General features: G+C 35.4%; 1 protein-coding gene across 3 annotated transcripts in view; it reads right to left on the bottom strand.

Annotated features, from left to right (window-relative positions):
- DNAH14 (dynein axonemal heavy chain 14) overlaps nucleotides 1–24,396 on the bottom strand; it is a 433,094-nt gene that overhangs the window by 391,036 nt on the left and 17,662 nt on the right. For all 3 annotated transcript variants that reach the window (XR_008916229.1, XM_056815999.1, XM_056816000.1), the window contains exons 3-6: nucleotides 21,590–21,684; nucleotides 13,339–13,508; nucleotides 10,304–10,453; nucleotides 1,911–2,041 (exon numbers count right to left, since the gene is read on the bottom strand). Coding sequence is in view for 2 of the 3 variants with exons in the window: in XM_056815999.1 (XP_056671977.1) it covers nucleotides 1,911–2,041; nucleotides 10,304–10,453; nucleotides 13,339–13,508; nucleotides 21,590–21,684 (546 nt within the window). In the remaining variant the exon portion in view is untranslated. The remainder of the gene's footprint in view (nucleotides 1–1,910; nucleotides 2,042–10,303; nucleotides 10,454–13,338; nucleotides 13,509–21,589; nucleotides 21,685–24,396) is intronic.

Here is a 24,396-nt window from a genome sequence, read left to right as displayed (position 1 = left end):
TCCTATAGAACCTCTTTAGCTTATCAATTTCTTTCCTAAACTGTCATGTCTTGATTTCTAGGTATAGACTGGCCAAGACGAAGGATAGCAAAATAATATACTTTCCTTCCCAAAATAGGGAACAATGCCTTTCCTAAATACAGCTGAAAATGGAGTCAAACACTTTGGTCATCAAGACACATTGATGAGATATGATTAATCTGTAATTAAAGCCTCCGGATATTTTTCAGACAATCCTATGACTGTTGAAGGGACCACATCATTTTCTCACTTGTCCAAGTGCATATTCCTTATTCCCACTCATCCCATAGATCCAAATGGTGACCAAATCTTCGTTTTCTGCCACATCTCTCACATTATTGTTCTTTTCTCTCTACTGGCACAGCTATCACTGAATTTAAGTCTCTTATCCCTTCTTCTCTACACTACTGAAATAGCATTCTTAATAGTCTCCTTGCCCATCACTTTCAACCTCCACAGCAGCTACAGTGGAGAGCAGGGGAAGAGAACTCTTGAGAATGGGGTCTCATCAAAGAAAACGTAATCAAAACCAATATTAGGGAGAAAGTATTGGCTTAAAAATTAAAAATATTTTATAAAAAAGTTTTGGTTTCCTTCCTTTAAGACTTGACTCAAATGTGCATCTACTCTGTATGTATCTTGTATATATGTATTTACTAAGAATTATAGCTAAAATTTATATAAAAGGTTTACATAGTACATTACATATATCATTGGATTCTCACAACAATTCTGAGTGTAGGCACTATTATTATCATCCCCATTTTACAGATAAGAAAATAGGTTAAGAAAAGTTAGGCGACTTATCCAGGATCTCAAAGTTAGAAAGTATATTAAACAAAATTCAGCAACCCATATTTATATACATAATGTTATTTCTGCCACATAAATGTAATTTTTTTGATGAAAAGAACTATTTTGATTTTCTTTTCTATCCTGAGCCTTTGTAACCTGACAGTGGTTGGTATTCAATACATGTCTGATTTAATAACTAATCATTCTTTTTTCTGCTGGTTTTTTGGTTGTTGGGGTTTAGAGAAGGCAGCATATTATTTCCCCATGGGTGGTCAAGTGATTCATGTAGCTTATAGCTATATTAATGTGAAAAGGCAATATGATAGAGAGAAAAAAGAGCTGAACTTAAAGTCAGGAGAGAACTGGGTTTAAATTCCCCTCTGAAATTTACTTTGTGAATAAAAGCAAGTCACAACCTAATTATCAATTTTCCCATCTGTAAAGTGGGGACAATAATAATACCTATTTCACAAGACTTTTTGTAAAGACTTAGACAATGCACTTTGTAAATCTTAAGGCATTATATAAATGTTGTCTGTTATTGTAAAAACATTCATTCAATTCAACCCAAATGAAAGGTTCTTATTATGTTTTGTCATGGACCCTTGTGTTGTCTAATGAAGCCTATGAGTCAATTCCCAGAATGTTTCTAAAAGGTTAAAATAAATACACAGGATTACCAAGGAAACCAAAAATGTTGAAATAGTTATCATAATATTTTTTTTTAATTCAAAGGCTGCAAGATAAGAACTCCTAGACTAGGTATTGAATATCACATAAAGCTTTTGGGTTTTTTGTTTTGTTTTGTTTTTTATTTCACTTACTACCTTCTGCAACTACTAGTGGCTCCAGAAAAAAACCTCTCAAGCTTATTTATTTTTCTCTCATTTATAAGGGACATGAGAAAACACAGGATGTGCTGAGTTAATTTCCTTTAAACTTCACATTTATTTTTCTATCTACAGTTGGCAAAATAAATAAAATGTAGATTAAAATAAATTTTCCAGTCAACTTTTAAGTTATTCAAATTATCCTAAATTAAATTAAGATAGCATAGATACCTAAGTAATATAAAGCAATGTAAATAAAAATACCATAGGTATGATCTTCACATAGCGCTCTCTAGTTTTTCTTGCATCCAGCTTACGTGTCTTTATTTCAGTTTTCCAATTGAGCTTTTCTCTCAGTCTTAAAATATGTCTTAAAGCATTGTCATCCTTTGGTACTAGATAAAAATATATAAAAATGTTATAAGTAAGTGCAATATCCATAAATTAGATTATCAAAATATCTTCATAGAATAATAAAAATGTCTGCATATAGAAAATATTTAAGCACAAATTCTATAAATCTAAATATTATAATACAAGTAAGTGTAGGGGCAGCTTAGTGACTCAGTGCTTTGAGAACCAGGCCTAGAGAAAGAGGTCTTGAATTCAAATCTAGTCTCAGATACTTCCTGCTATGGGATCCTGGGCAAGTCACTTAAACTTTATTGCCTAGCTCTTACCACTCTTCTGCCTTGAAGCTAATACATAGTATTGATTCTAAGAATGATGATAAAGTTTTTTTTTTAAAGATAAGTTTACTTGAAGATAATGTCAATATAAGAGAGAAGGGAAATATCTTAAAACCTAGTCTCATGGTAGCTCATTATAGTCCTTCCATTTCTTAAAAAAGCTCAGAAGATTTAATTTCATAGCTATATGTGTAGGTCACAATCATTTGCCATTACTTCATATTTAAATACAAAGAAAGAAAATAGTCTCATGCCATGGGGAGCTAGTTGGCACAGTGGATAGAGGGCTGGGCCTAAAGTCAGGAAGATTCATCTTTCTTCCTGAATTCAAATCTGGTCTCAAACACACATTAGCTGTGTAACTCTGGGTAAAACACTTAACCTTACTTGCCTCAATTTCCTCATCTGGAAAACGAGCTGGAAGAAGAAATGGGTAAACCATTCTGGTATCTTTGCCAAGAAAACTCCATATGGGGTCACAAAGAGTTGGGCATGGGTGAAATAAATTAGTAGTCAAGATTCCATGCTTGAATCTCTTCTTTAATATTTATTTTAGTCCATTTTATCCAATCTTATGGCATCAAGAATCAATGAAACTTGTTGAGTGGGGACAATAATCAGAATAGAAATTCCAAGGAACAGAACTGATAAAGTGGGGGGAAAGGAAGGAGAGGTGAAGAGTATTCTATATTAAGAAACATATGCTTTAGAGGAAATCTAAGAACCCAAAGGAAAAGCATAAGGAAGTGTGATTAGTTAAATTTCAGCAGGAAAATAAAATGATATTGTCATAGCATCTCAACCTACATCACCCAAAGAAAAGGGAGAAAAAAAACCAAAAAATTACAGAAACAAACCACAAATCTAGCATGGGGTCATAACATCCATTTAAATAATTACTGGGATATTCGGTCAAAAACAGAAGAGGTGGTAAATCCTTGGCTTGCCACACTATTAATTTCATCCTTCAAAAGAAATAATTAGCAAACTAGGAATTGGACTTATTTCTAACCTACAAGTTAAAATTGAATGCTAAAGTTGAAGGTCAGAAAAATGGAAGAATGATACACAATCTGATATATACCTATACCTTTAGGAGAGCAGTTTTAACAAGATTTACATAGGATTAGATAAATAAAAAGATAGAGTTGTTGGTTGTTTTTCTAATGTGGTTACATAAGGGCATTCATCAATCAATCTATATCTTTTAAAAGACATTTATTAAAAATAGAAAAAAATACAAAAATCTAAATGCACTTATTTATTTGTCCCTGACTTAGTGACCAAAAAAAAAAAAAAAGCTCCCATACATACTGATTCCTGAAATAGAAATGTTAATCTGTGGAAACTATTTCTTATTGAAATAGAAAAGGTGATCTGTGTGACACTATTACTTGTTGCTGCAGTGACTGGATGCTCTGGCTTATGACTAAAGGGCAGCTGCTGGTATGGGACACTTGCTACAGAGATAGAGATACTGCCACAGGGAATACTGCTACAGGGGATACTGCTAAAGGGGAATGCTCTGGGGTTTGCCTACTGATCCCTACTGATGACTAGTAGATCAATCAATTTCCTAACCTCTTTCATCCCTCACTCCCTCCCTTAATGGCCCACTTCTGGAAGCCTTTTGACTTCCTCCCACCCCCCTGAGTGGACTATAAAATACTCTAGTTTTCTTTCTCAGGTAAGGGGTTTATTGTGATAACAGGATGGGAAACTGAGGTAAGAGGGATGAGGGTTTCGCTAAACTACAAGGAGAATTTAGTAGGGTTATGAAAATAATCAGTCTTGTCACAAACTATGACAGAGAGACCATTAGAGATGGAGGACAACAGTTAAAACCTCCTTTCTTCTTCACAAAGCCACCAAGAAAGTCTCTCCTTCAGCCTGGCTTTCCTCCAACTGTTGGTCAGTCAAATCTGAGAGAGCAGAGATTTCTCCCTTGGTCAGAGAGGCCCAAAATCTAGCCAGTCCCACAAGGGTCCTCAGCCAGCTTCAACCGTCAACTCCTGGGAACATTCCGTTTGAAACCTTCTTCTTGATTGACAACCAGCTCTCCAGTCTTGGTTCTTGCATCTTGGCTTGTCCTGCAAAACCTCTCTTCAAGTCTCTACCACATTCCTCTACCTTTTTTTTCCCAAGGAAAGGCTTTTGCAAACTATATTTCATAGGGGAAAATTTATCTTCCTTATAAGACAACTGAGCTATTTCAAATCCCAGAAAATTTCAAAACTTCCTGGACAAGATTCAAAATTGTTCAAAAGATAGTCTAATTATGCATGAAAAAAGTCAAATAGAGGAAGAATGCCTATTGTTCAGACCACATTATTCAATTGAATGAACAACCTATTGAGTTTTATCCAAAAGTACATGTAAATTTGACAGATATTACAAGTGGGGGGAAAAGCAGATGTCCCTACTTTAAAAAAATACTCATATCATGATTTTAAGTTCCATTTATAGTAAAATTCCAAGACATGTTATTAATACAATGGTTTGTAAGAATTTGGAAGGAAAGAAGTGATCACTAAAACAGTTTGGAATCATCTGATGTGAGTTCACTGGCTTAATAGTTTGAAGAATCTACCCAAATTTATGTTTTGAAAAATTGTTATGTAGTGAAGACCCCCAAGTATAATGAGAGGGATTCTCATGTAGAAAGAGGGACCCCCTAGATGTAAGGACTGTCTTTGTGTGGCTCAAAGGGAGGCAGAATGGACATCTCTAGCCTCTTCTCCCCTCATCTTTCTCCAGGGGAGGTTTTCATTCTTGTCATAAAGATAAAGAAGAAAGAAGTTCAAGCTAGAAACCACTCTCAGTTCTCTTCAAAGACACTGGATAATAGGCTAGTATATCTATCAGTTTACTTCGATATTATTAGTCTAGAGGATATGATCAAGTTTGAGCTAACTTGTCATTTCTTGCAGGAGGGTATGGGAAAAGGGCCCCCACCTCTATATTTAAGACTTAACCCTTTTTCCTACCAAATACCAGTTCCTTAATGAATGTACATTTTTGGGTTTCTTTAATGAGGTGATGGGTGAATTCCATTTTCCCTTTGTCCTGTAGTTTTAATAAAGTAGCTTTTATTTATTATTTTTTGAAATATGATGTCCAATTTCTTATTTTAGTTGTGGATTTCCAGTTTGATGATTTTTCTAGTTTAGTTGTTTCAAATAATGTATATAGGCATTAGATTTTCTTTTACATTTAAAAATCTTTTTGTTATTATTTAATCATTTCAGTTGTGTCTTACTCTTCCTGCCTCCATTTTGAGTTTCCTTAACAAATATACTGGAGTGCTTTGCAGCTTCCTTCTTCAGTTCATTTTCCAGATGAGGAAAACTGAAGCAAACAGGGTTAAGTGACTTGCCCAGGGTCACACAGCTAGTAAGTGTTTGAGGCAGGATTTCAGGTCTCCCTGACTCTAGGCCTTGTGCTCTGTCTACTATTCCACATAGCTTCCCCAAATTCATCTTACTTTGTTCAAAAATTTCTTGTCTCATAGAATAATTTATTCTTTTTATCCTCAATTCTGTTTTCAGAGTCTATTTCTTGGATGCTTTCCCATTCTGATTTTTTAAATTTTCTTTTTATTCTCAATTTAACAAATAAAAATAACATTTCCATACCAAAAAACACATTTAAAAAAGAGATTGTACTTTAGACTCTGAATTGCTACTATATAAAGCTTGCCTTTCCTTTGAAGTATATGATACACTTAATATATATTTCAAAATGCATTGCAAAATTTTCTGCTTATGTTTTCTTCTGGCCTTCTATCTCCTCTAGTTATTGAAATAAACACTTCAATGACTTCCCTTTCATCCTGTTCGTTTTCTTTCTTTTTTCTTTTTGGCAAGCATGTTGCAAGCTTCCCTCTGTCTTACATTTGTTGCCCTCCTGCACCTCCAAATGAAAATAAAACACCTTTGTAACAAATATGCAAAGTCTAGAGAAACAAATTCTCAGATTGGTTAAATCTGAAGATGTATATCTTATTCTCTGTGTTGAATCCATTATCTTCTTTTTACAAAGGGATGACAAGCATGCTCCATCAAGAATGTTATGTAGTTGTGGCTCATTATTGCATTGATCAAAGCTCTTAAGTCTTTCAAAGTTGGTTAGGTTTACAGTGATTTAATGAATAAATTGTTTTCCTGGGTTTGACCTCTCCCTCTTATAATAGTTCACACAAGCCTTCTTAAGATTCTTAATTTTTTTTTCATTTAACAAATATTTTCCCCATCATTCTTCCAACTCACCACCAATTGGAAAAGGAAAAAAAAAAGCAAAATGCTATGACAAAAATGTATAGCCAAAACTCCCACAAATTCCCACATTAACCAGGCCTAAAAATGTTATGGCTCACTCTGAATCTTAAACCCATACCCTCTTTGCCACCAGGGATGAAGCATTATCAAACCCCCTAAATCATGGTTGGTAATTGCATTGATCAGAGTTCTTAATTTTTCTTCAAAGTTGTTTGTCTTTAAAATACTGTTGTTCAAACCCTGGTTTGTAACCCAGATTCTGCTCTAAAAGAGTTTGGTGTGATTTCTCATTGCTCTCATTATCTTTCATGAAATTATCTAATTTTTTCTCTAATTTGTGCTTTGCCCTACAAATTCTTTAGAATTAAATTTAGTCTCCATATTTAATCTTTTTGCCAATAAGCCTTTATTGAAGACAATTTATACTGCATGATGAGCCATAAAGGATGTGTATAGTTTTTGCTTTTCTGCATTTGTTTGTGAAGCATCTATGAACATTTTTTGAAATATGTTATATGAGCTAAGAAATATGAATTTTCCTTTCTATTTCTATTTCATCATTATCTGGGGATGGGAGTGGGAGGAAGAAAAGAAATGAATATTTATACACTGCCTACTATGTGCCAAGAATTGTGCTAAATATTTTTAAAAAATATTATCTCACTTGATCCTCAAAACAATAGTGCAAGGTCTTTCCCTATTTTGTAGCTAAGGAGACTAAGATAAACAGAGGTTAATAGTTAATGGATATCTGAAGCTTGACTTGAACTTAGATCTTCTAGACTCCAAGTTTGGTGAACTTTCCACTGCTCCACCAGTTTTATCAAGATGCATCATTTCTAACTTTTCTAAAATCCTCTTCCTACTCTAACTTTTTTTTGTTAGATTTGTCTAAGTCTGAAAGTAGTACACTGAGTTTTCTCCCTATTATTAGCTTTACTCTCTATTTTCCCCTTGAATTCATTCAGTTATTCTTTTAAGAATTTAGATGTTATACCATTTGCTTCTAATCAAAAGGTAAAGGATTTATGAGAGGCAAGGTTGATTTGGGATGTAAACATTTGGCTAAGAGTAATGATTGGATTTATGGCTGTCTTATTATTTGGGAAGGATGGGCTCTTGGGTAAGGATAAATACTATGTATTGATTCTGAGGTGGAAGAGTGGTAAGGGCTAGGCATTAGGGGTTAAGTGACTTGCCCAGGGTCAGATATCTAGGACATCTCTGAGGCCAGATTTAAATATATAGTCCTCCTCTCTCTAGACCTGTCTCTCAATTCCCAAGCCAACTAACTGCCCTCTTTGCTTATCTCTTTTAATCAAGTTTAGTTTTCCTGTTGCCTTACTTGAGAACATGCTTTTCTGAATCAAGCTGATTGGCTCATTACATGCAGATTCTATTCTTTTCCATTTTTTGAAGATAGGGAGAGACATTATCTTCTATGAATCAGTAATCCTCTCCCATGAACAAATCTTCCAATCTTCCTCCCATGTCACGTCTGTTTTTTTTTTTTTTGTGATATTTGGCTTGGCAGATATATAGGGTCAATTTTCTTACCACCCCCTCCATTTTAATTTAGAGAACTCTTTGTCAGTTTTACAAGTCTTTAGGCAATTATTTATTTTACTGAAGAACCCATTCCTCCCAAATAACGAGATAGCCATAAATCCATTCATTTGTGTTAGCCAAAAGTTTACATCCCAAATCAATCTTGCTCTCATAAATCCTTTACCTTTTGATTAGAAGCAATGATGAAAAGATTGCCTATGCCCCTGTGGTCTTTAGTTTCTTACCCAGGATTGTAATCCCCAAAACTATTTTCAAGATTTATTCAGAAGGCTTCTATCTGAACTATTGTCATTGGTCATTAGGTCTGACAGATTTGGAAGATCTCCATTATAACTCAGATATATGCCCCACAAAAGTAAATGGAAAAGATTTGGAAAAGGGTTTTTTTGTTGTTGTTTCTTTTTTTTAAACCCTTACCCTCCATTTTGGAGTCAATATTGTGTATTGCCTCCAAGGCAGAAGAGTGGTAAGGGCTAGGCAATGGGGTTCAAGTGACTTGCCCAGGGTCACACAGCTGGGAAGTGTCTGAGGCCAGATTTGAACCTAAGACCTCCCATCTCTAGGCCTGGCTCTCAATTCACTGAGCTACCCAGCTGCCCCCTTGAAAAAGTTTTAAACTGCATTTTAAAGATAATGGCAAATATCAGTGAATGAATTCCTGTGCATTTGTAGTCTAGTAACTGCATCCTTGTTTAAGATAATAGAAAAAGAAATTCAATGTCTTTTACTTTTCCAAAAGGTATAAAGCAATTTATTCTTTAATAATAAAAAAAATATTTTCTAATTCAGAACCTTGGCATTATAGAAGTATTGTAAATATACCACACATTGAAGATTATTGATCCTTATATATGTTTTCAACTAAACCATCATAACACAGAAATAGGATTAAAAAGATAGCAAATATAAGAATTATGCACTAAAACACAACTAGGTCTAGATGTCTGTAATTTATCCATTTTAAAAGACAGAGAAAGAAATAGTGTGGGTGATAGAACGAGGGGAAGGGAAGCTATTTCCTAAATAAAAAGAACCACTGAATTTTTTTGAGGGGAATAGTAGCATTATTGAAATTATGAAGGGAGCTTGATCTGACAGGGGGCACACAAAACAGGCTATCAAAGTGGAACGATGGAGACAAGTAATTCAGTTAGGAAGCTATAAAAAAATTGCAGAGAGATGTATTGTTATGGACATGAGCAGTATAGATGGCACAGAGGGTAAAGCACAGTGGCTGCAACCAGGAAGACTCTTCTTCCAGAGTTAAAATCTAGACTCAGACACTTTATAGCTGTGTGACCCTGGCCAAGTCACTTAATCTTGTTCACCTCAGTTTCCTCATCTGTACAATGACCCAGAGAAGGAAATGGCAAACCACTCCAGTATCTCTGCTAATAAAATTTGTATGGGGTCACAGAGTAAGACATTACTGAAAAAGCAATTGAATAGCAACAATTGAAAGAGAGGAATTGAAAGTGGAATAGAGGAGTTAATCTTCAACTGGTCTAGGTGGTTTGGAGTTTTTTCATTTTTTATTTCAGGAAGTTCATCTCAAATAAAAAATCACTGCATACTGACCAGATAGATATTGATATGGGATTAAGAGGTTACAAAGCTAGGCAAGAATATAGCTTGTTATCTCAAGAAATTTAATATCTAATCTGGAACACAAACAAATATTAATAAAACACATATCTTAAGTTGCTCTTTTCAAATACAGTTGCATGATGAATGGTACATTTTATAAAAAGCAAAATTTTAAAGAGAAATATGAAATCATAAAGGAAAATTTTCATGTAAAATCTGAGTATATATTCATTTGTATTCCATTAAAAATCTCCACTCTTTTAATTTATAGGCATTCCTTTAAACTACAGTGATTTATTCTAAGTTAAGAAAATAGATGTAGTAGGTGAATTCTACTGGTCAAATTTCTAATACCAAACAATTTAGGGGTTCTGAGTATAAACTTTGAGTTGAACAGTTATTTTTTAAAGAAGCCAAGCACACAAATCACTTAAACATTTTTAAAAATTATAACATAAGTATAATCACTCAAGCAGTAGTAATATTTGATAACTTTTGGAGCTATTTAGAAAGTTATTTATCTGAAATTACATACCTGTTGGGTCATATCGAATAAGGTTTGCAAAATCTTTTCTCAAATAAGCAGGTATAGAATCTGTTTCCTTATCTGCCAATGTTTTCTTTTTTTTCTGTAACAATGAGTCTTCAGAAGCTGTATACTCAGTTATCTGGAGGTCTGTAGAACCTGAAATGAAAAAATCTTAGTAATTATATATGTAGGCTGTGATATATATCTATATATCATACCAAATCTTGATCTTTTATGTTAACATTTCTTTGATTTCTTCACATTAGCACAAATGATAAGAGATCCTTCATGCTTAAAGACAGTGGGCTCACAAAGTATGAAATATACAGGAGATTTCTTATTCACATGCACATAGTTTGTGAGATTTGTCTTTAAAACTCAGGCAAGTAATTGTTATCTATGCTCTAGGTGAAGGATCACTTTTCTCCTAAAAAAGAAAGTAAATGGAGTCATGAAAACACTTCTCCACACTCCATGTGTAACCTTAAAATTTCACAGACTTATGAATGTTAAAAATTTTACTCCACATTGAGGAATCCTCCAATTCCCTACTTGAAATAATTCCCTACCAGATAGTGAGAACTCTACTTGAATGCGAAAACTCTTTGCTATGGGAGTATCCCTACTCCACCCCTACTTAAGACTGCTTTAGGGCAGAAAACTCCTTGCTAAACAATGAAAGTACTTGAAAACCATACTTATAAAGGAAAGGAGTTCTTTGAGCAATGCCTGTTTTTTTAGAATTGATTTTCATTTCTCTAATTATTAGTGATTTTGTAGCATTTTTAAAAATATGGCGATAAATGTTAGCTTTCTTGCCTTGAAAACTACCTGTTTGTGTCCTTAAACCATTCATCATTGCAGAATGGCTTTAAGTCTCTTAATTTTGAACTAGTTTCTTACATATCTTGGAAATGAAATCTTTGGCAGAGGAATATGCTGCTAAAGGTTCCCCCCCCCCCCCCAGCATTTTCCTTTCTGATATTAGCCTCAGATGTGTTTATAAAATTTTTTTCTTAAATGTTATATAATCAGAATGAACCATTTTATCTTCTTTGACTCTCTCAGTACCTTCTTTGGCCAGAACTCTTTTCTTATCCATAGATCTTAAATATAATTCTTGTTATTTTTCTAGTTTGTCCTTTTTCTAATTAGGTCATTTATTCATTTAGAATATATATATTTGTATATGAGATGTGATATTGGCCTAGGACCAATTTCTGCCAGGCTGCTGTCCAGTTTTTGTCAAATAATCAGTCTTCACCGTCATTACTTGAGATCTTTGAGCTTATTGAATACTAGGCTATTAAGTTAATTTATTTCAATATATTGGGTTAAAAACAAAAACAAAAAAATATTTTCCTTCTGTCTTAGAATTGTTACTAAGTATCAGTTCCAAGGCAGAAGAACAGTAAGGGCTAGGCAATTGGGGCTAAGAGGCTTGCCCGGGGTCAAATAGCTAGGAAGTATCTGAGACCAAAGTTGAACCCAGGACCTAGGTCGGGTTTCTATCCACTAAGCTACCTACTTCCCCCTCTGTAAATGCTTATTAAGTAATATATATTCCAGGATAGTGACTTCTTGGGAGAAAAGAATGGAAGCAAATATATATAGTCTGTATATATTCCCTGGATCTCTCTATGGATACACAATTCTATCTTTGTTTCCTAGATATAGTATAGATTAGAGAGAAAAGCCAAGCGAGAATAAGGTGTGAAGGGACATCTGGTTAGCTCAGTAGATTTGAGAGCTAGGCCTAGAGATGGGAGGTCCTGGGTTCAAATGTGACCTCAGACACTTCCCAGCTGTGTGACCCTGGGCAAGTCACTTGACCCCCATTGCCTAGCCCTTACAACTCCTCTGCCTTGGAGCCAATACACAATATTTGACTCCAAGATGGAGGGTAAGGATTTAAGAAAAAAAAAGAATGAGGCGTGAATCAATCCAATTCAATAAAAATTTATTAAGCACTTACTATGTGTTAGGGGGTTGTGTTAAGTGCTGGGAATAAAAATTTAAAAAGAAAGTCATTGCCCTCAAGGAGTATACAATCTAATAGGGGAGGATCACCAAAACAGGAGGGTAACATTCCATCGAATTGAAACCAACAGGAATGCCAAGGTCAGATCCCAGCCCTCTATAAAGGAATGCTTGGGGATGAGTTGAGTGTTCCAACCTCCAGCCCTCCTTTCTGAGTGGAGAGGCGACTAAGGGAATTGAGAAGACATTGGGTATCAGAAACTGGGTCAATCAGAATGATGATGGGATTTTAGGCAATCATTTTATCCTGGCTCAGTTGGCATGATGTGTACTGGAGACAAAAATGAAGCAGAGTTTGAAAATGGAAAATGGGATCGGATTCCGCCTGAGGACCGATCCTGCCACTGTGTTAACTCTTTCATACCTAGTGAAGGGTGTCTAACTTCATGCACCAGAAAATGATTTAAGGATTACTGAAAGAGGTATCAAATGGACTCAAAGTACACAGGTACTTTATGAAGCTATTCTTTTTAAAAAGAAATTTTTCCATGTTTCCATGATTCATTTTCTTTCCCTCCCCCCAACCCAGAGCTGACAAGAAATTCCACTGGGTTTTACAAATGTTGTCACTTGATACTATTTCCATATTATTCATTTTTTGCTAGAGAGCAATTTTTAAAGCTCAAACTCCAAATCACATACCCTTATATACATGTGATAAGTGATGTCATATGTTTTGCTTTTGCATTTCTACTCTCATAGTTCTTTCAATGTTGATAGCATTCTTTTACATAAGTTCTTCAGGAATGTTCTTGCTTGTTGTATTGCTACAAGGAGCAAGATTCATTATGTTGGATTTTTCCACAGTGTTTTATTTTCTGTGTATAATGTTCTTCTGGTTCTGCTCACTTCACTCTGCATCAGTTCATTGAGGTTTTATGAACCTATTCTTAAGAATCATATGTTAAATACTATTTCAGATTCTATTTAACATATCTCCCCCTTTAAAATGTCATAAAACTGACTTTATTCATCATAAAATATTGCAGAAATTGACTTACTTGAAAATTCCATTCCATGTAATGAAATGCTAGGAGTTGTCCCAGACTTAGAACTTAATGGAGAACTCAAAGCTGTGTCTTCTTGTGCAGCATCTGTTTTTGCAATTTGAGCCAGTCGACTAAACTCTGTGGTCACTTTATTTAGGTCTTTTCCCACTGTTTTATGGAACCTAGAATAACAGAGAAAACAATGTTGAAGGTATTTAAATATTCACATGAATTAAATAACTAAGATTTTCAATTATAATTAAATACATAGCTTCTATGAACTTAATGTACAGTTAACTTTACTCCATGTTGTTTATAATTTGGAGAAATTAAACTAAGTTAAAACATATTTCATTTCAAATTTATTTCCTTTTAAATATTTGACTGGAAATTTGAAAAGCACATATCAAATGACAACAAAGGAATATTATCAAATTCTCAATATCTCTAAATGTTTTAACTAAAGATTATTTCAATCTTTTAACAATTATCATTATTAGAAAATGTATATGTTATAGGAATTTTAAAGATGATCTAAATTAATCTAATTTTTATGAATGAAGAAACTGGGGTACAAAAGATTTGTTCAAGGTCACACAGAAGTCACATGGTGGCAAAGCTGGAACCTAGAATAATGATCTCCTAACTCCCTGTTCTCTGTGCTCTTCCCACTAAATTATACAAACTAAGTGAAAAAATAAATAGGAAAAACAAAGAAACAAGACAAGGCCATACATTTATAGGCCTCAAAACTTTGGATTATTGGCTGCAAGCTAAATGGTTAACTTCACTTAGCTATTAAAGCTATGTATTTAATAAGAAATAAGACCACTAAATGTACTCTTGAACTAAGAAACTAAAGTTGTTACCAAGGGAGAAAAATCCAGAGTTTGTACAAGATCATTTCAATATAAATCAGAAAGAAAGAAGATGCAAAGAAACCTTCTGGGGTCTCTATTCCCACAACCCTATCATACCCTTTCTCTTATTACAAGATTTATTAAACCACCTTTTAAATAGAAAATCGCAGTCAGATTCAAATTGAAGGAAGATGCAAAGAAAAGAGGGTGGTGGGTTGGGCTAGTCATTATCCTAGGCTAAACAACAAAAGCCAGAAGTGACAGTCTGCTTGCCAGACAAGGGGGACTTCTAGAGTTTCAACTACCAGTCAAGCCTTGAAGATTAAACTCCACTATTCCCCAGAAGTCCACTCAAAAACACTGGTCCTATCATTCTTAACTAATAATTGACCCAGGGTATCCCTTTGTGGGTTGAGTGTGAAGGAACTACAAAGATTTGTCTCTCAGCCCAGAGGGTACCTTTATCCATTTACCTCACCAGCCTTCCATAGTCTCTCTGTCCCTTTACTGCCTCCATTCCCTGTTACCAACCCTTCCTTATTCTCTGTACCTCAATCCTTACACACTCATTTCCTCAATGCCATATGGAATACCACAGATATAATTTTTTTTCCTATATTGAAACCTTTCAAATATTTGAAGACATCTATGATGCTTTTCCCTAGTATTCTCCAGGATAAATCTATATGATTCCTTTAAACATTCCTCACATAACATGACTTTCCATTTATGTAATAAATAATTAAGAAGATGCTTGGGGATCTTGAGAGGCAGAGCTCCAAAGGTACAACCACAAGGACCTCAAAATCAAGCGGGAAAGATAAAATAAACATGCTAAATCTACATCTCAAAATTATTATTATATATTGCTACAGATTTTCAAGATTAGAAAGGACTTTTAGATTTAATTTTAAAAATGAGGTCTAGTCAGATACATAATTACTGGGAGAGTAAAAAGCCAAAATCAGGTCTCTCTTTTCCAAGTCAGTGTTCTTTTCACCAAAAATCATGTTGCTTCCAATAAGGTGTTCAATACTTCTTCCAGTGGGAGTACTCTTCCAGAAAAGTATGATTACCATAAAATTTTCTGGTCTCTTGAGGCAAATATCTTTCCAACAAAGTTGCATGCAATTGAGCAGATGGGACTAGTTTCTGAATGACCAGAGTACCCAATGGGTCACAGATTTGACCTCTAAACCAGAAGACATCCTGGGTTTTATCACTAAGAAACTAGGTTTTATTAAACATCTATAGCAGTATTTCCATTGCTTTTTGTATAATCAACCAATTAATCAAATAAATAAATGAAAAGGAATAAGAAAAAAATTTTCATCTATGAAATGACTATTAGGTCCTCAATACTATCATGATCCAAGATCAGTATTTTGGGGAACAGATACATAAGCGGAGACCATTATGACCAAGCTCTGCATGGCCGCCATGTAAACACATCTGGTTAAGTCAACGGGGCTTCTCTAAAAGATAATCAAATAGACTTGCAGCAGACAAACAGCTGTGTACCATAACAGGGAGAGGAACAGGTTAAACATCAGATAACACTGGATAAAACCAAAATGTCATCAGTGGGAAGCCACAGATTCAAGTCAGTAAGGAAAAGAGAGACTCAACCAACCAATTTAGGAATCATCACTCAGTTGAAGGTGACAGTGCCATGCTAGAAAATAGGTCAGGTTAGATAGGTTCCCATGCTGGCTTGGCCATGAGGGAATCAAGGGATGTGAATAAAGCTAGGTGTCACCATCAAAGACTAAATCAGTGGTCCTCAAAGGATGTTCCAGGGTACTTGAGGTGCCTCAAGTTTCTGCTCTGTTAGCAACTAAATGGAACTTAGACTTGCAATCACATGCATGTGTCTCCTTCAATTTGTTTGAGACTTACACTTTCAAATGTATGCACATTTTGGAGTCTCCTTACTCTAAGGAGCCACAATTGCTTAGGGCAAAGAACAGTCTTTTGCCATAAACAACAACAAGTTTATGAACTACCTGCCTAGTCTATGGAAGCTGGATAAATAAAGTATTTAAAAAGTGTTTGCACTTTTTAAAAATACAAGCAAGGAAGATAGTCAATGCCTGAAGAAGTTTATATTCAAAAAGCATTGTACAATATACCTAGAGGACTTCTGTAAAGCAGATGGGGGTAGGGTGGGCTATAAGGGATCACCGTAAGGAGGTGGTCAAGAAAAGGTGAAAGTTCGCCTATCTGAGCAGAAGAACCCAGGACAGATTCAAAGGTTCTGGAGGAGGAAGATGAGGATGATGTCCAAAGAGCAGCCAGTGTGACGAAACAGCTGGGAAGTGGCATGGTCACATAGGCATAGTCTAAGGCAATTCATTGCATAAGATAAGAGGCACAATATCTTAAAAGCACTAAAACCATTATTCTGGCAGAATTATTGCTTTAAATTATGATGTCTGGGAATTACTGGGTTGATATTGCATAATACATCTGGACAGTAAGCTGGTGTACTTTTATCATCATAAACAACATACTCCCCATAGCCAAATGATCTCACCAAGGTTAAACCACATGTAGCAATACCAAGATGGATAAACAGAGAATATCTGCCCATATGCTTTTCTCTTTAAGAGTGCAGGTAGATATCCCAAACTACCCTGGCCAGACCTCACAACCATTAAGAAGCTCAAGAAATCTCTGTATTTCACAAAGGTATTATCATAAACCGAGTGCAACTTTCTCCATACTAATAGTGCCCTTAGCAAGTCCACTACAAAAAGTTCTTATCTGGACCCTTGGAGTTAAACAGTTTAACTCTTCAAATATCCTATGTGTTGAGGCACAACCAGTGTCTCCCTTAATGCACTTAATACTTCTGCATATAATTCTTCTTCTGAGGAACTTTGAGAGTTATGAAGACTAGGAGAAAAAAAAACCTAGTCTTCCATTTTGTAGTTCCATATTGTTCACGTGACTATTATAATCGCTGTTCTCTCAATTGCCAAATCTAATTGCGTTTTCTCAATCCTCATTCTTCTGGCTCTTACAGTGAGCCTTTGACAATGTTAATTGGCAAGTCTTTCTAAATACTCTCTTCTGAGAGTAGAAATGCAGAAGAAAAACATATGATTTATCACTTGTTTATATGGTATATGATTTGGGGTTTGGGTTTTATAAGATTACTCTTTTATAAAGATGAATAATATCAAAATAGGTATTGAGTGGTAATACATTTATAACCCAGTGGAATTGCTTGTCAGCTCTGGGAGGGGAAGGGAAAAGGGGAGGGAGAGAACATGAATCATGTAACCGTGGAAAAATATTCTTAAAATAAAATATTAAAAATAAAATAAAATTAGTATAACAAAAATAATAATGAATAAATAAATACTCTCTTCTATCTAGGTTTCTTGCTATTTTATTCTCTCCTGGTTCACTTCTTCTTACCATTCATTAAGTTCTCTGCTAAAAAGTTCTCCAAGTCACACTCACTAATCACGAACATCTCCTAGAAGTTTGTCCCAGGCCCTCTTCTCTTTTCACCCTATATCCTTTGGTGATATCATCAACTACCATAGGGTTGAGTTGCCATCTCCCTTGCAGATGATTCCCAGATCTCCACTTTGTTACTGTTTCTTCTCTTCTGAGCTACAATCCTGTATCACTAATGACCTCTTAGATCTCTCAAACTGAAATGCACCTACAGTATTTCACATTTAACATATCCAAAACAGAACTCCTTCTCTTTATCTTACTCCCCAAACTCTTCTTCCCTATTTTTCTTGAGGGCTCCATCTACCTCCTATGGCTTAGATCTCCTACCTCAGATTTATTCTCCTTAATCTCAGACATCTCACACATCTAATCCTTTGTCAAATATTGATAGTTCTCCCTTCATTGTACCTCTCAGACTCATCTCCTTCTTGACATTTAAATTACCACCACCCAGCTCAGGCTTTGATTACCTCTTACATGGAATATAGCCAATGACCTCTTTAGCTGTTATTGAGAGAGGCGGTATTTCAAGATATATAGGCTTGATTGTCTCAATTACACTCTTTTCAGACTTTATGCATATATTTTTGGGTATTGCATTTTTAAAAGTATGTGGACAAACTAGATAATACCCAGAGAAGGGCTTCCAGTCTTGGCATATGAGAATTAGTTAAAGCAACTGAGATGTTTGGCCTAGAAAAGACTCAAGTAGGACATGACATCTGTCATCAGGTACATAAAGTTGAAGAAAAAAGAAGGAAAAATTCAGTTCAATTCAATGTGGTTCAACAAGCATTTATTAAGTATCTACTATGTTCTAGAAGCTGAGGATACAAAGACAAAAATAAATGAGTGTCTGTTCTCAAAGAGGCAGTTACACTGGATTGGAAGAAACATGTTGTACACAGAGAAGGTAATATAAAATATACAAAAAATAATTTATGGATACGGGCATCTGTTGCCTGATGGAATCAAAATGGGTTTCCAGGATGAAATGGCACCTGAGCTGAATTTTGAAGGAAGTAGGTGATAGTATGAAAGTGAAGAAGAGGAGGGAGTGAAAACCCAGCAGAGGCCAGGCAGTGAAGATGAAATTCTTTGTTTGGGAAATATTAAGCAGGCAGTTTTGGCTAGATTTTAGAATTTGTAAATCAAAGTAATGTACAGTAAACCTGGAAAAGTTAACTGAAGTTTAAAAGCTGACAAGATAAACTGATATTTTCTTCTAAACACAAGAGGGAGCTCCAGGAGCTTCTTGAGAAGAGAAATGACATGATTGGATACGTACTTTACGAATATTAATCAGGCAGCTCAAGTACTAGAAAGGAGAGAGATAGAGGCAAAGAATCCAGTTAGAAGGCTACTGAAATAGCCCAAGGGAAAGGTGATAAGGGGGATGTAGGAGTAAAGAGAATGGCGGCACATATGAGAAGCATATTTAAGGAAGAATTGACAAAAAGTTTAGTATCTGGTTAGAAATAAGAAGGGAGGAATAGGTAAGAGTCAATCAATCAATAAATATCTATTAAAAGCCTAAGCTTTGCAAGGCAGTGTACTAAGGGCAGGGGATACGAATGAAGGAAAAAGAAGTCCCTGTTCAATCCGTTCATAATCTAAGAGGGGATACAATATGGAAACAATTATTCACAAACAAGATTGATTTTGGATATATAAAAATAATCAACAGAGAAGACACTAGCATGAATCACTGAGAAAGGCTTCTTGTAGAAGGCAGGATTTTAGCTGGGACTCAGAAGAAAGTCAGGGAAACCAGGGGGTAGAAAGGAGGAAGAAGAATATGTCAGGCATGGGAAGAAAGCCAATAAAAATGCTCAGAGTTTGGGAAATGGACTGTCCTGTTCCAGGAGTAGGAAGGAGGCCAGTGTTGCTGGATTAATGAGCATACAGAGGTGAATTAAAGTGTAAGAAGACTTACTCAGAAGGTGGGTGGTGGTGGTAGTGGTGGGGAGATTATGAAGGGACTTGATAAGTCAAACAGCAGACTTTACATTTGATCCTGAGAGTAAGACAGAAACACGGGAGTCATTGATTGGAGAAAGGGGAAGGGGTGACAGGGTCAAGCATGACTTCAAGATTTTGGACTTGGGTGACTGAAAAGAGAGTGGTATTCTCAACAGAAACAGGAAGAGAGGTGGGTGGAAGAAGGGGGTAAGATGCTCTGGATGTGTTGCGTTTGAGATGCTTATACATTATACCAGTTGAAGATATCCAAAAGTCAAGGCTGAAGTTCAGGAGGGACACTGGAAGTAGAAATATAGGTCTAAGAGTCATCTACTTTGAGGTATAGTTCAACCCACAGAAGCTGATGAGCTCCCTGACAATAGTAGTAGTCTCTCGGTAACCGAGGATGACGATTGTCTTTGTGCATTTTCATCTATGATAGATGAGTGTGCACAAAGACACTTGTGCATGAAGGAGATTTAAGTGGAAAAGTCGTTGCACAGAGACAGTCCCACTCTCTCAGCGTTGGAAGCCTGGGTCCATTGGCACGAAAAATCGTTACAAAGAAAGAGTAGGAGACCCCCAGAGCTTCAGTATAAAAACATGCAATAAGATGTAGAAAAAAGACAATAATCCTACAAAAGAAGCTAATATGATTATGGTCAGACAGTTGGAAGAACCATGAGAGAGCAGTGACATGAAAACCTAGGGAGAAAAGGGCATCTAGGAGAAAGGCTGGGATATATATAGCAGTCAAACAAGAGCTGGTATGTAAGAGTTAAACATTTATCCAATGCCTACTATGTGCCAGGCACTATAGTACTAAGCACTTTATAAATGTTATCTCATTCTATCCTCAAAACAACCCAAGGAGCTTGGTACTTTTATTATCCCCATGTTGCAGTTGAGGAAACAGGAAGACTTGCCCAGGGTCACATAGCCTCATAAGTGTCTAAGGCTGGATTTGAACTCATGGTTTTCTGAAACCAGGAGCAGTGTTGCATCCACCATGGCACAGGTGCCATTAAATTTATGATACATTACCATTTCACACCTATCCATTAAAACATTTTCTCATATATTTTGATTCATTTCAAAGCATAAGTTTTTAAGTTTTTTTTTAATTACAAGGATACAAAAAGGAAAGGTTTTGTCTTTCTGAGAGTTTGAAATTTATTGGGAGGACATATGCACCCAAATAAATATGGTACAAGGTAAGTTGAGGAAAGAAAAGAAATAATTCCTAGAATGACCAAAGAAGGCTTCAGGGGGTAGGTGACCTTAGAGGAAAGCCTAGAAGGAAGACAAAGAGGCTGAGATTGAGGAGAATATGACTTCCAAGTATATATTAAGTCAATGAATGGAGAGAATATGAAGTTCAGGAAATAATTGGCTAAGTCCAGTTTGGCCAAATATAGAATCAACAAAGAAGATCATCATACAAAATTGCAAAGGTGGTAGTTAAGAAACAGATTGTGATGGGCATTAAATTCTCAGCTGAGAAGTATGTGTTTTATTTTATGGACAATAGCTTTGCTTATTGACAAATATTTATATCTTAGTTTTTGAGAATCTTAATTTTGCATTCAGCTGGACTCATTTGGGCTTCTGCATCATGCTCCTATATCATTGTACCTTTCTACTTCTTTTCATCTTCCTTTTGTGGGTTGTCTTTTCCCAATAGATTGTAAGCTACTACAGAGTAGCAATTATTTCTTTACCCTCCCACAGTCTAGCATTGTGCCTACTTCATTGTAGACATATTATAAATAGTGATGGACTAATATATACTATGCTCAAAAGTAATAAAACTATATTTCATCAAAAATATTCTCTAATCCAAACTTTTCACCTAGTCAGAATAACATTCATTACCTCATTTCTTTTTTTCCCTCAAATTAGTGATATTTTGCTTTAGAGTTTATTTAAAAGGCAAAAGTATAGTTATTTTCCAATTTCATCATTACCTTACTTTTGGCTTGGTTTCCTCTTTCTCGGTAGCTTTTTTCTTTAAGTCGAGGTACATATCTGAAACTTTTTGAAAACGATTCAATGGAGGTGGCTGCAGAGAGACATTCATATTAGTTTGCTTTTCATTTTAAAAATGTAGGCACAAAGGGAGTTTATAATTTCTAAGCTAATTCTAATCATTAGTATGTAAAATGGAACTCAATTTACATAACTTTTTCTAGAAATTTAGAATTAGAAAATACCTTCATGATCACCCAGTCCAACCACTCATTCAATGTAAAAATCTTTTTTACAGTATGTAATAGATGGCCATTTAATCTCTGTCTGAATAACTCCAGTGTTGGTATGCTCATTGCTTCACGAGACAGTTTATTTCATTGTTGGATAGCTCTAATATTTAAAAACTCCTTTCATATGCTGCATGAAAACTGACTCCCTAGAATTATTATCCATCAGTTGGAGTTTATCCTTCTTGAGCAACACAGAGTAACTTTCTCTCTCTTTGACTTAATAGAACTTTAACATTTGAGAGCAGCTAGGTAGTGTAATGGATAGTGCTGGACCTGGAGCCAGGAAGCCATCTTCCTGAGTTCAAACCTGACTTCAGACACTTGGTAGCTGTGTGATCCTGGGTAAATCTCACCCTGTTTGTCTCAGTTTCTTCATCTGTAAAATGAACTGGAGAAGGAAATAGCAAGCTACTTTAGTATCTTGGCCAAGAAAACCCCAAATGGCCCTTAAAGGTCAAACAGGGACTGAAAAACAAACTACATAAACTTTTAAAAGATGAGTTGACCTCCCCTTCCAAATTACTTATGGGCAGAGAAGTTCTAAAGAAATCTGCATAGAACTAAAAGCCATGGACATAATGGGCCCCTCCTCCAGTAAGATTTAAAAACACCTTCTCTATTACAGCCACTTTCTTATGATTTCTTAAGGTCCCAGAGTAAGTAGGGCAATACTCCTCTTAGTAGGAATTGTTTATACAGAGTTTAAATGTATGATTAATAAGTAATTATAACAACATAATTAAAAGCCTTTAGAATATTCAAATTCTCATCTAAGATTATTTAAGTTATGAGTTGTCAAAAAATATAAAAAATATAATAATCTGGTCATTTGAGAAGGTGGATTTGATCATTGTTCATTTAACTTTATCTGTCTCCTAAGGAGAAAGAAGCATTGGATAGATTCCTTGGCCAGGAGTTGGGAAAATTTGAGTTTAAAAAAAATCCCAGATGTTTACTAGCTGTATGACCCTGGGCAAGTTGCTTAACTTCTATTTGCCTAAGGTTCCTCAACTATAAAATGAGTATAATAATAATTATGAGAATCAAATGAGATAATTGTAAAATAACTTAGCACAGGGCATAGCACATATTGGAGGTTTTATAAATGCTTATTCTCTTCCCTTCTTTCCCCTTTGAACAAAATTGGGTATTTTAATTATGAAATAGAGATTATATTAAAGAAGGAGTAAGAGAAGAGTCAGATAAAGTTTGTTGGTAAGGCAATTACAACAATCAGCATCTCTGGGCATATTCCAAGTAAACTCTGCTGTGTTCCCTTTGAGAATAGTATTCAAAAGAATTTTGGTATTTGAATCCCTAAACTTCCCTCTATGTGTTTGTGCCCAGCTCTGCTGACAAGAAATGGACACATTTACAGATAAAGGAAAAGACTATAGAGGAAAATGGTGCCCAGGATGAAGAAAGGCTCCCAAAATACAAAAATAATAAAAACCAAATGCAAATATTAAACATGCATGTCCCTACAGTACTACTGCAGTACTTGGTACTACTCAGCACAAAGTAGCTCCTTCTTCTGGCATTGGGTAACTCTTGAATTTCTTCCATTCTAAGAACATGTCTGTATGAGTAGTCAAGAAGGCTTTGCAGCCCTTATTCCCTCAACCTCAAAATTTAGGGTTTATCTCTTTGGCTATGAGTATTTCACTCCCCCTCCCCCCCAAGGATGAGGAGGTCAATCTTTAACCTATATTTAAGAAGTTCAAGTGTATATACTGTACTCTACACCCAAATCCTTTATCTTTATCTCCTTGATTCTATCCTTGCTCATCCTTTTCCAAAACTCAATAGTCGATTATTGCCACCATCTATCTGCCTTCTCACATAAATCAATCAATATACATTTAATAAGTTTTGTGCAGGCACTGGGATAAACACTGGGGATACAAATACAAGGGAGGAAATAATGGGTAGTCTCAAAGAATATATGTACTTAAGACATAGCTTATACATTTGAATGCATATCTAGAACAAATAAAGGGAAAGAAGTCAAATACATAGGAGTTATAAAAAGAAGGACTTACCATTAGGAGGGATCATAAAAAAGTAGAAGGTACAATTTAAGCTTTGCCTTTTAAAAGGAAGGGGATGGGGGAATGGCCAGTGCAAGGACATGGAGAGGGACAGGAGGGGAAGTGCTATGTGTATGGAATAGAGAAAATGCCAGGTTAGCTAAATTGTAGAGTGTATAAAAGGGAATAATGAGGCTAGAGAGTTAGGTTGGTATAAGGTTGTGAAGGGCTTTGAAAGCTAAAGAAAATCTATATTTCATTTGAGAAGCAATTGAGAACCACAGGGTTTTATTAACGGGGGAGTGGCATGAAAAGTGCCACATCAGCATCACATCAGCAGATGATGATTGGAGTGGGGAAAGACTTGAAGCAGTCAGAACAATTTAAAAGTCACTGGAATAGGGGGGGTGAAAGGTAATGAAGTCCAGAACTAAGATGTTAATTGCACGAGGAGAGAAAAGAGATATGAAGTAAGAGATGTGG

Source organism: Monodelphis domestica, chromosome 2, assembly GCF_027887165.1.
Source record: "Monodelphis domestica isolate mMonDom1 chromosome 2, mMonDom1.pri, whole genome shotgun sequence".
In the NCBI taxonomy this organism is placed as follows: domain Eukaryota; kingdom Metazoa; phylum Chordata; class Mammalia; order Didelphimorphia; family Didelphidae; genus Monodelphis; species Monodelphis domestica.
The sequence above is the reverse complement of the archived record's forward strand: the minus strand, read 5'-3'. Positions and strand labels throughout refer to the sequence as shown.